At 37.4% G+C, this 17,642-nt stretch overlaps 1 protein-coding gene across 3 annotated transcripts in view; it reads left to right on the plus strand.

Annotated features, from left to right (window-relative positions):
- Positions 1-17,642, plus strand: part of PLEKHG1 (pleckstrin homology and RhoGEF domain containing G1) — a 123,923-nt gene that overhangs the window by 32,224 nt on the left and 74,057 nt on the right. For all 3 annotated transcript variants that reach the window (XM_057375919.1, XM_057375917.1, XM_057375916.1), the window contains exon 3: positions 4,482-4,556. In XM_057375919.1, the coding sequence (XP_057231902.1) occupies positions 4,508-4,556 (49 nt within the window). In that variant the 5' untranslated portion in view covers positions 4,482-4,507. The remainder of the gene's footprint in view (positions 1-4,481; positions 4,557-17,642) is intronic.

The raw sequence follows: 17,642 nt of genomic DNA on the forward strand, positions 1-17,642 counted from the left end.
GGGAGGGTTTTTTTTTTTTTTCAAAGTACAGTTAATTGAGGAGGGTTTTTTTTTTTTTTCAAAGTACAGTTAATTGAAGAGACAAGAAATATATTTGTCTGTGAAACACAAGTAATCTATATCTTTTGTGAGCATGCTTTTTAAAAAGTATTTTTTAGCACTATGTGCTATAAATTTGCAGTTTTACTAATTCACCTATAGCACACTATTGGTTTAGATGCTGTGTTTAAAGAACTTTACCTTTTTCATAACGTTTAAGCTGATTTGCAGTTTTTAGCAGCTCAGGATTTTAAAGGCAAATCAATCTACTGGAAGGAAYAACAAATTTCTTGAACTAGGACCTCCCAGTATGCCTGTTTGGGTGGCCCTAGCTGATTATGGCCCATGAAAATGCGTGGTCATACATCTGAATGTTTTTTGGTTGCTGTTAAAGAGTTTTGCYTAACTGAGAAATGTAAACAGCATAGCTGTGTTTATTCATAAATTATCAATGCATATTTATTTCAAATTCTCTTACTGGACTGGTCTGTGAAAAAGTTCTCTGACTAAGTGATAGGTAGAAGTTTTGACTGATGAATTCAAAAATACAAGGTACTCCATGGACTACTAGAATAGCTGAGCCTGAGATTCAGAGAAAATTAAAACTATTTCCATAATTATAYTACAAGAGTATTTGGAAGGGTCTAACAGGAATGTTTTTATAAGGTACTTAATTTGATGGAAATTGAAATTATTGCAGAATTTGGATTGTAATACTACTAAGATTGTCTGGATTAGTGGAAATCATTTGTGTAGAAAGTGAGCAAGCATTACTTCCTTTTACTAGCAAGCTCATATTCTAAATGCTACTATTCTGTTGGATTTTACAGGAGTCCAGTTTGGCCTTAATGCAGAGAGAAAAATTTAGTTTCCTAGCCTGATGAACAGTATTTGTCAGAGATTTCCTTCCTAGATTAAAAGGAGGAACTTTATTTATAAATAAAGGAATGCACACCACTGAGGTTGGTTTTTTTTTTTTTTTTTAATAATTCAAAACTTGGTGTATTGTGGAAAACAACAGCAGAATTCTGTATTCCTTCTTTTCTATAATTTCTTAGTATATGCTGCAATTTCTCGCAATAGCATGGAACTGGTTTGCATTAATGAGACAGCATATATGGATTTTTATACTTTTTGAAGAAGTCATATTATACTGTTCTGTGCCATGTTACTGGACATCAGTTTTTAGGTGCAATGTTTTTAATTGACAATGAATTGGAAAAATGGTGAAGACGGTGTCATGTTTGCACCTGGTTGTCCTATTCTGGTACAACTACTTTGTAAGATTTAGAAAAAGCAGCCACGATTTTCAAATTGTTTCATYACTGAAAACCATTACAGACAGTGACAAGAATATTTGGGGAAAATTTCTYTGTGGAAAGGGTTTTCCAAGCYGAAACAGGCTGTCYKGGGAAGAGGTGGAGYCMCCATCCTTGGAGATATTTAAAAGACATGTAGATGTGGCACTTAGGGACATGGTTTAATGGTGGACTTGACAGTGTCAGTTTAACAGCTGGACTCAGTGATTTTAGCAGTCTGAGAGTTTCTAGGCGGTGTTCTGAAGATGCACTTTCTAGGCACAGAGRCTGACTTTCTCCAACCTGTTTTAACTATGTTAAGCTGCCCTTGCTCTCACTTTTCATAAAGCAGAGCTGCTAAACTGGTAAGTCTGTAAAAAAACATTAGTGGAACCATAGGTTTTAAAATTGCCCTGGATTATCCAAATGAGCTCTTGAAACAGAGTTGTAGCTGTGGCAGGTCTGAACCTGTTCAATAAATACCTTGGTTTGTGTGCAGTAATTGAATGATCCAGCTGTCAAGTTACTGTTTTGTTATTAAAAATGACAAAGTCATTCAACACCCATTTGAGTCCCTCTTGGTTTTATGCTGGGAATGATAGGTCATGCTCCATAGCGAAGGATAAGCACAGGAACTCCATGAAATTCAGAGAAATTAGTGTTGGGGTGTGTCTTGCAGTAAAATTGCTTTCTGGTACTGAGTTTTGATTACACAAAGGCAAGGCTGTCACTTCCTTGRAAAGCCAAGTAGAAAATGCTGGCCTACTTTAGACAAGAAAAAAATGGGATTTATGTAAATAAAAATCAGGGCAGAAGAGGCAAGAAAAAAGTCTGTTTTCTTGCTTGTATTTAGCATCTCTACAAAATGTCAGTAGAGAAATTATTTCTGAGACTACTGGGGTTTTTTTGGTTGTTTTTTTTTTTTGTCATTAACATGTCAGTTAATGACTCTGTGAGTATTTTCATGGTGAAGTGTACTTACATATTTATTTCAAATCTGTGCAACTCAAACCAATCAAAATCAGAAAACAAACGTGGATATCTGTGCTTTTCCATTTTAAACATACAGTTTCCTTAATGAGTGATATGAAATAATTTATTTAAAATGTACAATTTTACAGAAAACATTTAATATATTTTAAAATTGATCACAGAAAGTAAATTCAGTATTTATTGATGAAATTTCTTGTTTCAAATACAGYATGTAATTACCTAGGTCCTATCAACTTTACTAGTAAATCATTGGATAACTGGAATTTTATTTATAAACTGATGCAATGTTCAGACAATACGTAGTGCATCATTTAACGCAGAGGGTTAGACATGAGCTTGCCAAGTTTTAGAATTAGTTGGTGCATTTATTCTAGCCTACTGTTTAGTGATGATAAGCATAGATAATTAAATCTGAGTAATCTCTTTGAAGAACAATTTTTTTTTATTTGTCTTCTGGAGAGTGGGTTCTGTTTCAYAGCAGATTTAAAAAGGAGTTTGGAGACCTCCAGGTGATTATAGTTGTTTAAACCTCTGTTGTGGACACAGTTGTTTGTTCAGTTTGTGGCACTGTCCAGCTGYGGTTTTTGAACTCATAGACCCAGATCTTCAGGTGGGTAAGTGTTATAACTATTCATTTGGGGGAGTAAAAGAAGATGTTTAGCTGGCTCACAGTCTTCAGTATAAGTATTGTTGTGTGGATAAAACATCTGTGTTAAGGACAAGGTAATTTCTGAGAAAGACCTGGTGGATTTTGTCTTGAGATGAATTGGCTGATCTAGAAAATCATACGTAGTAGAATTTCCATCATCTTAATAGAAACTAATTTCTACTCTAAGATATGCTGGTGAATTGTAGCCTCACATGTGTCTGATATTTCTAATATTTTGCATATTTGTGAATTAAATATGACAAATATTGCCCTGGATAACACAGCTGAAGTACTATTTTGTGACTTAAAATTCTTCAGAAATCCTATGAATTTTGTATAGTTTGGTTGTAATGTAAACCTAAGCCCTTTATTGGATACTAGGACAGAAAAGTTTTCATTTTATGTCTRGCGATAGGATTCAAAACAAGCCATATGAATTTGAAAGCAAAATAACTTAAGAGAGGAAAAAAAAAAGGCCATTTATTGCAGTCTCATTTCTGCTGCAGGGTTATCCACGGAGGTCTCCCATAACTCTTGATCTGATGGCTGTCTTGAAATCTGCATGCTAAATCAGCTCCTTGCCTCAGTGTTGACAGAACCTAGGTGATTCCTTTGTTAGGAATCAAGGCTGTACTGCTGATGCTTCCAATGCTGTGCACTCTGCATGGTGCTGTACACAGCACTGAGCTGTGTAAATTGTCAGCTGAGGTGAAGTCCCTGCCGTACTTGGCACACAGACTCCTTCAGGAAGAGAATCCTCCTCGTTCTGATTTGTCTTTTCTTGGTGCATCCTATCTGCTCTTGAGGATTTCATCATGTGAAACATAGTGTCAGTGTTGCTGGTGATGGGAAAATATTCAAAGGTGCTAAAAAGGAGGGTACAAAAYCCCAGGCAGTATGTGGTGGCCACATGTTGACCACCAGCCAGYACCACAGAGCGTACATAAGGCTGCTGTAAGAGGAGACAGCCTTGCTGTTAGGGGGCTCTCTTCCTTCCTGAGAAACCTTTTCTTCTCTGCCCTCTGCTGTGCTGGGAGAAATATTGGTGCTCTACATGGTAGTAAGGCTTTAAATCAGTGGKATTTTCTGTTTGATTCAGGCTGATGTGACCCTCCGGGTGGTCACTCCATGGTTAACTTCAGCAGTACCTGAGTGTAAGCAGCTCTTCCATCCCAGTTCATAGATCTCTCATGAGAAATYAGCTGAGGGAGGGAAATGTATGAAATCAAGGACAGAAGTTCACCAGATGTAATTAGTGCTCTCAGGTTTGGGAGGGTCCTTTTGTGCCTGCCCACCTGACAGTACATCCAGCTGAGWATCTACTGAATGATATGGCAGTTAATCCCGAGAGTTTTGCCTGTTTACACTTCTTACGTACAAACAAACATAGAAACACTGGAAGACCCATCCTTCACAGGGGTCATGGAGCAGGGAAATGCCTTAGCTTTAGCAAAATRTGCTGGTTTTGATGGAGAATTCTTTCTTTTCTTTGTATCCATTAGGTTTTACTAAGCCTGTGTCTGCAGAGATGCCTGATAAAACACCTGGTGGTACAGAGCCTGTGCCCAGAAGTGAAGGTTAGTAGTTTTCTTTGATTTTTTTGACTAATGAAAAGAAAAAAAGAGATGCATTGCAATTCTGTGAAACATTTTTTCAAGTAAAAATCTGAGTTGGCCTTACTGGCCTTAAATTAAGGGACAGCTGAATTAGTATTATATGTGTATGTTCATCTAGAGAGAAGGACATGTTTGTGTTTTTTTGTATAGCATCACCATCCCTCTCTAATACATCATCCRTGATAGTACTAAAATATATAATGAAGGGGGAAGGACCAGTGCACTGTTATGATTTCAGCATTGCAGAAGATGTTTTGTCTCATTTGCTAAAGAGATCTTGTTAACTGAGGCCAGTTTTTTGTATGGGGTACTTCAGTCTCACAGAACCAAATCTGACTTTTAAGATGTAGGATGATTGTTACAAGGAGGTGATTATTCCTATGTATGGTTTTCAGTAAATGTGAAATCTTGAATTGCTCAGTCAGACTCTTTCTTTTTCTTCTCAAGGTCTATTACCTTTAAACTCCCACATCTGATGGTTTGGTACTTGGTTTCAGAGAAAATTCATTCTTTGAAAACAATTGTAATCCTGCTAATTTGATTCCTTCCTCAGAATGGCTGCTATATGTGTCATTAAAATATTTTATAAAAAAATTGCTCATTTATGTAAAGATTGTGAGGTGTTTCTAACAGTATTGTGTCAAAACTTATAGTATCTCTTGTATATCCTTGCTTTCTAGATCATTGTTGTCTGCACACAAGGGCTGTATTAATTAAAATATGTGTTTTAGTTTGACTAAAGCTTACAGCTCAGGCTGGTTTATTCTATGCCTCAAAACATAAATCTCAGAATTTAGTTTTGAATATTTTTGGGTTTTGAACCTCACTTTTGGCATTTGARAGGCATGGAGGAACATGCTGCAATAATAATTTCAAGAAGTACATCAATAATAGCAGAAAAAGGCATTTCTCTCCATGGAAGGGATACTAAGTTATGCTTAACTGCAGAAGACCTTTTAAAATTTACTGTAAAGCRTAAAACATTTTACTGGGAGAATTCTCAACACAAGAGGAGAAGCAATTACAGCAAGTCTTTTTAAGATTGAACTCTCTGATCCATATATTCTTGTAAGTAAATACTTATGCAAAAAGCATTGTGGTGAGTCCACTTAGAGCAAGAGCCTATGATAAAATGTAGCTAATTAAAATGATGAGATTCAGAATGATCTTCACTTTCAAATTGCAGCAATTGGATTCTGTTGCAACAAAAGCTCATACTAGTGTCTTCTAATGACACAAAATCATTAGTGCTGGAAGTTAACGAGAGTTTTTGTTGGTTTATTGTCTAAATACTTTCAAAGATGTAATGATAATGTTAACTGAAGAAAATGGTCAGACATATATGCCAGTGGCTGCTGTAGCATGGATKTACAAGATAATCTCCCATGGTTTGTCTTTTATCATGTACATCTCTGTTTACCTAGCATTTATACAGTTAACTAGCATGTAGGAATGTTTCACTGGTATGACTGAGTCAGAATTGAGAAGTGGGTGTTTCATTTCTCATGATTAAAATATCAATGCCCTTTATGTGCATAAACATTTATGTGAACTTTTGTAATTATTTCTGGAAATCTTATCATCTCATTACTACTTGTTTTTTTTTTCCCAAAGAAATATTCTTGCAGCCATTGGTTAAAAGAAAWGAAAAAGGTGGATTTGTTGTTGCAAATTTCTAACAATTATCCTCCTATGTTTATCAGGGTCAAGTTGGGTTGAGCAAAGTGTTGGCAAGTAACTGATTATGTGGAAACTTTGAAAAAGCCAGTGTTGCTTTAACCTAGCAGTGCCCCTCCCTGCCCCTGACCCACTGCTCCATATACTCCAGTTAAGCCTCCAAGCACACAGGAGCAGACAATTGAGAAAGGAGTTTCCTGTCATTAACTTACTGTAACTTAGTCCTTGACTCGAGGGTCCCCAGTGGGTGGACAGACTATTTGCTTTTCTGCCACCTCTTCTGTCAAACCTTTTAGAGTCAACAGTTATATTTATAAATGTCACTGCTTGCTTTGTGCTGTYGGGAGAAAAAACCCAGGACCTGGAGATTTGGTTGTCGCAAAGATGGAAGTGTGTGCATATCACACAGGGCAAAAGACTTTTCAAGAAGCTTGTGTAGCTATCAAGGAGTGGCAGTCAAACAAATTAAACAAAAAAACCTCCTACYATGATCCACGTATACCTATTTCTTGACTGTTTTCCTTTGGCAAATCTATTATATTCTATTTACAATGGATGCATTTAGAACAATGTACTGTGTCAATACCAGGAAGTGGACTGAGTGTATTTCTGTTTTAGCTTGCAAAGGAATTAGCATTTGTTCTGCTTGTGTTTGCTGAAAAGTCCCTCTTAAACTTGTAGTATAGTTAACCACTGGAAATTACACTGTGACCAGAGTACCCCACCCATTGCACAAATTCCTGCTCTCACCTTTAGAAAGGTTGCTGTGATTCCCAGTGGCTGCTCATGATGSTATCTGGAGCTGGGCAGTTACTTAYTTGCAAAAATTTAGGGAAATTATTCACTACTTTTTTTCATTACAAATTATCTGTTGTATAGGATTAAAACTTCTTTTATATACTTTAACAAGATTTTGATGATACTCAGTATTTTTCATAAAACACAAGTGTTTCATCCTGTGGATAGCAGATTAATTTTTTGTCATACCTATGAACAGCTGTTCATAACAAAGCTAGGCTYGCTTCAAAGAAACCAGATGAGGTCTGCCTTAGTACCCATTTTGAAGATTCCCAGACTCAAAGTTTTTGGGGTATCAGTCAAGTGCTACCTTTGCAGTGGTTTTATGCAAAACACTTAAAAATGTATATGGATGTGGGAACCTTATTTAGTTTCTCCAGTCAGATTGACCAGTTATTTTTCTATGCCTTAAAAGTAGACATATTTGAAGAAGATATGATGAAATTAAACTCCCACAAGCTCTTCTTCCTTTCCCTCTTCCCACACCAACTTTTTTCATTAAGAGCCATGACTTCCCGCAGCTGGATCGTCTCTTACTGACTTCATGGTTCACACTTGCATCCTGAAGGAAACAAATGTTACACCTGGACTTTTATAAACAGCCACTGACAAATCCCTCTGGACAGCCAGCTTATGTCATTGTAAAACATCCTACAGCAACAAGCAGTGGTTTTCCTTGCATTGTGTATCTGATGGCACTAGCAGGAGCCTACCAGCTGTTTCTGTTGCTGTTTGTGATAAGACTCATTCAGTTTTGTAAYTCCTCTGGCTTACATTTGCGTGCTATTTCTGCTGTAATACACAACACKGCACAGGAAAAATGTGCAAGTGCAGTCCAGTGGCTCATACAYTTCAAATGCAGTGAAGAAAATAGCATCAGTGTTTTTGCTGAGGCTGATTCTTTCATGGCAGGAGTGTCAGGGTATGGGCATATAGGTGGGTAAATGCTGCATACTGTCATTTGTCCCAGTGCTGTGTGAGCTTTCAGTGTGTCATGTTCATGGAGAAAGTTGTTGTTGCTTTATTATTACTACACCTCTTTTTAAAGAAAGACAGTAGATGGGAAAATGAATCATCTTATCTGAAGCTTTTTCAGATGTTATGTGCATGTGAAGTCATAAACARCTAGGGTGCATTTGTAGGCTTAATGGTACATCACAGGGCTGAGATGGGCACAACAGGATCTGTGTGGGGCATCTGGCACTGGATGGGGGAGATGGAACAAAAAAGGCTTTGGCTCTTTATGCAGAATGTGCTGGATGTTGTGAATTAAAAAAAAATCACATGAGTTTTGAGACCGGAGGGAGACCGGAGAAGACCGATTCAAATAAATGAGCTGTGAACCAAGGAAAGGCCTTTAGCTGAAAATGGTTGGAGGCTAGAAGAATGCTGGGATAAAAACATAGTACATGCTTGTTATATATATTCTCACTGTTCCCAGTAATAAAATCTTCCTGGTTATTATTCCTTAGTTACTATTCATATAGTGCAGCAGCTTTTAATGCCCCCAAAATCGTATCTTGATGATGAAGGAAGTRTCTGTATAAAGACAATGTCTGAAGTTCTTAACAATAGTGTTTATAAAAGGAGATTATAAAGCCAAAGTAGATTTGAAATCTGACTGGAAATGGGAGAGATGTGAAGWGGAAGGGTAATGAAATTGGATATTCTGTTTCTGACTCCTCACTAAATTGTTCACCTCCATATGCACACTGCAAGAGAGGGGCATGTCTTTCTTTGAAAAAGGAGTTTTAGACTGTTGTCATAGCACATAATGTCTCTTGTCATAATTCTTGAAGTTTGGGCAAGCCTCCAGCCCATGGAAGTTGAGCACTAGCAACAACCAAAGCAATTTGCTTTGCTACAGCCAGTCTGTGTGCAGCTCCTGTGGTGTGCAGACAGCTCATGTTCTCTGGTAGTGCACAAAGCATTAAACCACAACCTTGAATCAACTGGCTCTTTTCCTGAAAGCACTTTGATGAACTGCCTTAGTCACTGAGCCGCACTGGCTGGGTCCCACTTTCTCAGTTGCCAACAGGCTGGAACTGGTCTGGCTTCTGAACTTCCTCACTCAGAGAAGAGGAGGAGGAGGTGATGGCTATCTTGATCTAGGGCAGTGAAGGGCAGTGAGAGGTAGACTGTTCTGGACATTGTGAAATGTCTGAGTGCAGTAAAGCCTGCTCCTCGTCAGAAGTGAAGATGCAGTTCCTGTAATGTAATGGTGATTAAGTCACTGATTATAAAGGTTGGGCTATTAACAACTAGAATAACTTGTTCTTCAAATGCCAGGCACTTTCCCTGGTGTCCTGRCTGGCTGGTATCATGCCAAAGATCAGTGTTCCAGTCATCCACAAATTATAAAAAATTTATGTGGCCTGAACTGCTTAAACTTGAGGCTTGGAAAACTATGGAGGGTTTCTTTTCAAATACTTACTTTTGCTTTTCTGTTTCAACAGTAACTAATTCTTAATTCTCAAGCAATTAARAAGTGTGGCACTTGTTTGATRATTTTCTTTTTGCTTTTGTATCAAWAAATTGCACATGATATAAAATTATGTCTTACTCATAATGTGCACATATTAAATAACCAGCTGGGGATAGTTCAAAATAGGGAGACTAAATGTGGCTTGCATGAAGCAGTCAAATGTGGTACATCTTGATGAAAAAGGGCAAGTTTCTTTCAAGCCCTTCTGAATCCTAATGGTCTTARTTTATTTCTAAATTGATCTTCCAAATTGAGACAAATCTAAAACAATTCAAACATTCCTGGAGGAGCAAAGTTTCCTTGCTAAAGAAAAGTGGTGTACTAATTTTCTATGTATTGAAGTGTAAAATTCCTTTTCCTATCAGGAATGATAAACAGTTTCTAATTATTTAATTTATTAATTAAGCTAATTAATAAATTTTGAGCTCAGTTGTGTATATAAAATGCTTGAAAGGAAATGATTGATTAAGCACCCCTTCAGAAATAGCATTTTTTATTTTTGTGTCATGCTTAGCATCTGTTGCTTATCATCTCACAAATGTGCTGAGGTTCCAATAAAAGCTATTGCAGCTATAAATTCTCTTTCTCTGTTTAAAAATAATTTGAGTACCATAATAGTTTTTGGAGAAGGCCCCAGCYGGAGGTTACAGTCTGTAATACCCAGTCTTAGCTGCGTGTGACCTGGAGTAAAAATATGAACGTGCTATTCTGTGATTACAAATGTCTTTCTAGATTGGGAATGATAACCATTGCTTCTCTTGGGATTTCTTTATGAGAAGACTTTGTCACCAAACACAACAGTTATCTGCAGCCTAAAAAGATACAGTTATAATGAAAATTGTCCTGTTAGAAATGCTGATTTWAAGTAGTTTCTTTTRCCAGTTTCATMATGGGTTTSTTTGGGTTTTTTTAATTGGTGGTGGCAGTTTGAAGTGTTTTTCTTTACTATCATATATTCCATGTTATTGTGTGGAAACTCAATCCAGATTGCTGCCAACTGCACAGGACTAATATACAGAAAATGAGCAGCAATAGTAACAGTTAATCTGCCAGTATTAATACTGGCTTTTACGTATTCTAAAAGAGTGTAAAATACATTGATGTTCTGTAAAGTCAACAGTTTCTTAAATGTAAATCCCAAAAACTGTGCTTTTTTCCCCCCCTTTTGGAATTTTTGCCATATTTTTTCTTGCTACTTTATTCAAGTGACATGCCAAAAATCTGTTTTCAGATTCATTGATTTCACCTCCTCCCCAGCCATSTTTCTTCCAAAGCAACTTAAAGGACATCGAAGGATAAGAGACAAAAAGGGATTACTTGCTTGCTACCTGTTAGAGTGAGCTGTGATTTTTAAATGAGATTGTCAAGGTTACATTCTTTCATCTTGGGCTGACCACATCCTTAAAACCAAAATATCCGAAGTAGTAAAAATAAAGATACAAAGACATTTTCCTGTGTGAGTTGCAGCAGCACAGGTATCTCCTGTTGTTTGCCACTTGATTCTGAAGAACTTTGACAGGTGTTATATAGCTAGCCTGCTAAGCCTGCTAATGGTAAGAATCACCATTTTTTGTTGTTTAGTTACCAAGTTATAGGTCTAGGAGTAATTTCAAGCTATGCCACTGACATTAGAAGTGGGCTGAGAGGCCTCAATAGCCTAAATTTAAATTTGAGATATTAATATATACAGAGGAAAGCTCAGTTATTATGTTTTGCTTTTTTAATTGGCTCCCTGTAGTTTTATTTAGCTTTAAAAAGCAGGGGGGAATGCTGCTTGCTGATAAACCAGAAGCGGGGGTAGCTTTGATGTTTTATGAGCAATAAAATATTTGAAGGGATATGTCAAACACCTGAAGTCAACTTCTTGAAGAGTCAGCAAGCTAAGGAAAGCAGGGAGGGGGAGGAAAGGTGGGAGGCTGCTTCTGCTGTACTGTGTCCAGGTCCCTTAGTGGTGCAGGCAAAAGCACACACAGGGTGCTTTAATTCTTTAAACTATATCCACATTAGTTTCTGGTCATCTCTTTGGTCAGAGCATGCTGCAAAAGCAATTGTGCAGTTCAAGACATTAAAAGTTACCAAGTTCTTTGGAAAAAAAAATCTGTTCTTAATTGTGGGGTTTGTGGGTCTTAAAATAAATTYTATTACGCGTATTTTGGCAGTGATTCCTGCAACATATGTGCTGTAGAATAATTAAATGGACACAGCTTCCAGGTGCAGTAAACACATTTTTTCCCATATGCATTCCCAATGTAGTCTGTGCTTCAAATGATGGAATGACCAAAAAGTTGATTAAAGTGGTAAGAATTTRAGCTTAACCTCTGTCCTAGCAAATCTGTACTTTTCTGGTTCAGGAAAGCCAGGCAATCTAAGTTGTTTGGGTTCTGTTATGTCTGCTTTCCTTTGCAATAGTTGTAAACCACATGCTCCCTCTCAATGTCTGATTGTTAAAAAGGTTGGTTATCAGTTTATGTATTCATACTTTTCATTGCATAAAAATTTCATGTTCATGGTTAAATCTTATCTCATGAGAAGGAATATCTTTCACAATGGAAAACAGTTTTGGAAGAAACAAGYTATGTATGAGGCTAATTGTTAGGGAATTTTGCCTGATGTCTGGCCAGGAGATGGTTCTGTCTGGTCATATCCGAAGTAAGSCAGTGTTTCTAAAGATGGCATGTCCTGCCTTGAAAGTGTTGTGKTTTTGCCATATGAATGCAATTTGTAGGCAACAGGAAATCCTTTAGGAAGAAAAGATTCTGCTGCAACTCTCCCAAAAAGTGAACGGCTGCATTCAAGGTTTGTCTGCAGTTAGGATCCCTGCCCTGTGAGAGTCTTGGCATTAGATGCCAGCCCTAGGAGCTCTGTAGTSACTCAAAAATGAGACATGGAGAGCCTTCCTCACGCTGTAAGTATTATTTGTATAGATAGAATTTTTCTCATGTCTTTAGTGATTTTATTTTTTTCACAACTGATTAGTAGTAAAATACATTATTTTTGTTTAAAGGCTGTCTACAGTTTTTGAAGGTCATAAGCTTTCCCCTTCCAAAGAAGTGGCACTATTGACAGGAGCCRGTGGTCTAATCTTACAGCATTTGCCAAATTTCAAATAGGAAATTGAAGGAGCCCCAAAGCTGTGCTCCTCAACCTGACCACACAAATATTTTGTGACCTGCTAAAACAGGCAGAGTATTTAAAGAATCATTTCACTGACAGCTGCTAGCTAGAAAATCCTTGTGACAGAAAGGAGACAAGTGACAGAAAAAATGTTTTCTTGAGTGTGTAATCTATCATGAACTAGCTGCTCATTTCTCTCCTCAGAAATACTGATGRAGAATATCCTAACTTTATTTTAAATCTGTATTTGTTACTAAAGGTAATTTGTTAGTTCTGCTGTTTGCCCTCTCATTTCACCCTCTTGAAAGATAAAAACTTACACCAGCATCTTTTTGTATGCCTTGACCCCACTTCCCAAGATTTTGGTCTTAAAAGTGCACTGTGCCACAATCCTGGAAGGAGGTGGGTTCTTGTAATTATGAAATAATCAGTGGGTGCAAGGGACTATATGATTGTGTTGCAAGACTGAGGTTTCAGGTTATATCTTGAAATGGTAATTTTAGGATCTACAAATAAAAATATCCGGCTCATTGCATATTTCCGGTCAATGTGCATTTAATGAAGGGCTCAGAAATATTTTAAGTGTTTCATAAGAGAAATGCTGAAGAAAAAGAATGCCTGCATTTCACATGGTGAAAAAGTCTAAYGCATTGAGAACCTGAGTGTGTGTGTTTGTCACAGTTCTTCAGCTCTTACTGCACAATCTGGCTGCAGCCAGGGTTGCAGGGACTGATGGCTTTTGAACAGGTCTTGCATTTATGCCTAAGGTTTTCTATCTACAGAGTTTATCTGCTCTTCAAGGCTGCAAAGTGARCTGAGAGTACTGTGGTTTTGGCCACCACTCAAAGCAAAAGGGCTCACAATGGCATGACAAGCTTCATTTGACTTGGAGAAGCAGCAATGGGAACTCACAGTGCTTTATATTGCCCTGTAGGCTGCTTCCAGAAACCTGGATGGTGAGTCAGAAAAAAAACTTTCTGCTTTAGGATCAGAACAACTGATGCTAAAGTTTGTTCTGATTTAAAATCAGAACGACTGATTCTACACACAGCTGGGCCTCTGCAGCCTTTTATTGTGACTTTAAGATTCTGTAACATCTATGGATGCTTTGCATTCATCACAGACCATGACTTGCTCATCACTTCGATCTGGCTGGAGTTCATGTTATTAATACAGCAGCTCCAGTCCATTTTGCCACACATCTTTTGAACAGATAGAGACATGTGGATATGATTCAGATGATACCTTTGGAGTAGTTTTGTGGTCTAAATCCAACTGTCCCAGCGTGTTCCTGTGTCCTGTCTATGCAGAGCTCTCCTGGCCTTCTCCTCTCCTTCTTCCAGGGAGGAATGGTACAGTCCCATCAGAGACAGCTTTGGCCCCAGCTGGGGCTGTGTTTGTATAATCAGGGTGCAGGAGAGTGAGCCAAAACCACCAGAATTGCAACACRTTTTTAAGTGCTGAGCCCTCCTTTTTGTGAATAGTCTGTAGATAGTGGYTGAGACTTTGTTTGGATAGAGGTAAATTTTTCCTGTCTGTGCTCTCCCCAGTTTGATTGCTTTTGATTTGTTGTTTTTATTCATGAGCCCTGCTGGAGAGGATTTGACTCAGCTTCATACATTTCCTTGGTGTTTTAAGAATGCACTGTTTTTAAATTAATTTTTGGGGGGGGGGCTTTTTTATGTGTTTTGGTTTTTTATTTTTCACATCTTTGTGGCTGCTGAGCTTCTATTTAGATTTTCACATTTTTGGAAGATAGCTGGGCTCTCTGGATAGCTGGCTTCTGTGGACCCTTTCCTTGAGAGGTGGGGAAATCAAAGTCTTGCTAAGAATAAGAAATTGTTGCAAAAGGTTTTTAAGTTCACCAATTTAAAAGTCATGGAATTACTGCTGTGACTGAAGTGTACAATACCGAAAAAGCCAGGTTTGCACTTATCTATTGTGGGAAAATGTCACTGCATTGTTGTCACTTCTGAATACAGACAAATAACTGCCTTTTATAAAATTGTCAGAGTTTATAGGCATATTTACTTTACAGCTACTTTTATAAGTTACCCACACCCTTCTCTGCATGGAATAAAAGAGCTGGAAAGGCCACRCTGATAATGTCATACCAGGAAATCTTTAATTTGAAATACAGAGAATATAGGAAGCAGGGAAGCTTGGAGGACAGGAAAAATCACACTGAAGATAATGTATGGAGGGAAAAAATGCTTGGTTTACATCTATTCCTTTTTCCTTTTTTGAATTTAAAGAAAAGAAATATAGGTTGCCTTTGACATAAGTCAACAAATATGTTTGTAAGCACTGATATACAGGGAAGCTTCTTAGTTCTAGGTTAGAGCCTTTAAAATGCTTCTAAAATTGAAAATGTATTAAAAAGACAGGAAAAAGGAACCAGAAAACTGAGCAAMCAACCAACCAACAAAAAAAGCTCCTGAGTCTTGTAGAGATGAAAATACTGCCTGCTGACCAGACTTGATCCTGCTTAATCTTTTTCTGCCAAGTTAGACATTCTGGCAAGCTTCCTCAAGTCTGGATGTATTCAAGTACTGTATTTGGCTGACTTAGTTTGTTACTTTGTAAAGATATATGAAAATCCCAGTTCAAACATTTCAGACTRTAGTTGTTTTTACAATCTGTCAAGAAGTGCAACTAATTGATATTTCACTTTATACATCAGATATAATTTTTCTACCAGTACATTACATATTTGGAAGTATGTTTTCCACTTAAGCAAGTTCTGCTACTATATAATTTAACAYTTCATTGTTTTACAGAATATGTTCTCTTTCTACTCAACAAGGTATAGTAACACTTGGCAAGTCTCTTTTTTTCCACCTTTTTTCAAACAAGCAGCATCTCCCAAGTCTTGGCTTCAAAGTGTTTCATCTGGTTTTAATGCACAGTCTGTCCCTGCAGAGATGACATCTTCTTACGTTGTCTTAACTTTGAGTTTATGAAGAACTGCAAAATCATGACATATGAGACTTTCTGTATTTGAATACTTTTGATAGTTTCATCCCTTGTATAAAGCTGAAATTTAAAATGATAAAAGTAAAACTAATCAAAATTATATGGTTTGATCATATATATTAGTTGGTCTTTCTTCCAGGTCCAGTATTGATTTCAGCAGTAATTCTGCCCTTCAGTACAAATATCACCTATTGGATTTAGTGTATGAAGAAAAGTGGGAATTTTTGTCTTCAAATGAGTTTTGTTTTAGTTGAGAAAAATATGTGGACTTCCTGATGAAAATAATAAACACTAAATCTGCACCTGTTGGAGAGTTGTCTAGAAAYTTCTAAAGCCTGGAAATACTACAGTAGGTGTGTGTGAGCCCCTCCCCTGCAAAATGTGGTCTTTGGAAGCTGAAGACCTGAATTGCRAAGGTTTTGTTTCTGTTAACTTCTRCTGTTTAGAAGGAGATTTAGCCTTTAAAGCAAGAACTTACATTGTAGAATCARCCATGACAAAAAGATTTTTATCCCTAATTATGCCATCAGTTCAATCCTGTTTCTAGACTGAACATGTCGTCTGTGTGCTTAGCTTACATCCTTAAACTTTTGTTTGAAGAAATGGTTGTGACCTTCAGACAGGTACCTCTTGACTGTAGGAATTGAACAGAGAGAGCTGCTTTTACCTGTTGTTATAATGTAGGACTTCTGATAGCATATGTCTCATGCCTTATTTTGCAGTTTTACAATGCTTGCTTTACAATGTATTGAAATCCTGCACAGCATTTTATTTGTCTAGAAGTAGGCATCCTTCCCCTATTTCCACTTGATTAAGATGCTTAAGATTATTTATAAACAGGGAAAAMCTGGTCTCCCAACCATTTAAAGTGTATAGGCAGAAATTTGATGAGACGGAATATTGCTGTGTTCCYAAAATAACTTGAAAGACTTGATAAGTCTCATTGTTAGACTACACAGGGTTAAACTTAGGCACAGAAACAAGCCAAAAGTTGATTTTTTTCATTTATTTCTCACAAGAAGTCCRCTTGGAACAGCAGTCCTTGTAATTGATGTAGATGTCAGGAATTCTTTTCTGCTGACATGGAATAAAGGCTAATCCAGGTCAGTCAGTACCTTGTAATTAATGCGCATTCTTTTTCCTTTTTTTTTTTGAAAAATCTCTCTTTTAATTTATTTTCATTTCCCCCCCCCCTTTTCTATTCTTTTTTCTTGTATTAAGGAAAAGGGAGTAATCCCTTTTTTAAATCTCTGCGCTGGTCCAGAATGATTACAACAGTTTTGGATGGAATRCAGGTTACAGAGTAAAACTATGCTAAACTACTAAATAACAGAGTGCTTTTTACAAGTAATTTTTAAGTTCAGAGGGAGTTTTTGTAGCATTTCTCCATGCCCACCCTTGTCAGTTTGCAGAGGAGCAGTAGCTTACCGTATAATGGTGCAGGGTGTTGGAAGGGTTAAGCGGAAAGGAAGATAAAAGCTACTTTGAGCTCACTTGTTGCCTTGAACTTTGGATGCTGTTGAATATAGCAGTCATCTGTGATCACAGGTATCTTAGCAGCTGTATAATCAAAAACTATAAATGTCCAGATAGGAAATGATCCCGTAATTAGAGGAAACAGTACTGAACTGATGACTTAAAGTCACTTTCGTTCTTAAATCACACAGTTGTAGCTGTTAGACTTTATCCTGTGATCTTTTCTCAGYACCTTGGCAGAGTACTTGAAAACCCTGATAATCAGATTGGCTGAGAGTTAGAAAGGAGAGAAGGATTGGGACTRCTTTTTGTAGCTCCTTGCCAAAGAAGCACCTCCTGATCGAAAGGTGTTGTTGCTTAAGTAGACTGGAAGGGAGCTGGGGGCTGGTCTCTCTCTTACCTGGGTGCCTGCCTTTCTTCCTTTGTGTGTGTTGTATTGCAAATATTAATACAAATGCAAGGGAGGGCTCTAGGGTGGTTTTGTATATGTGCCACTGAAATCTAAACACTAATCAAAGCTT

This window comes from Malurus melanocephalus, unplaced genomic scaffold (genome assembly GCF_030028575.1).
Source record: "Malurus melanocephalus ecotype Western Australia unplaced genomic scaffold, MMel_1.1 scaffold_264, whole genome shotgun sequence".
Classification (NCBI taxonomy): Eukaryota; Metazoa; Chordata; class Aves; order Passeriformes; family Maluridae; genus Malurus; species Malurus melanocephalus.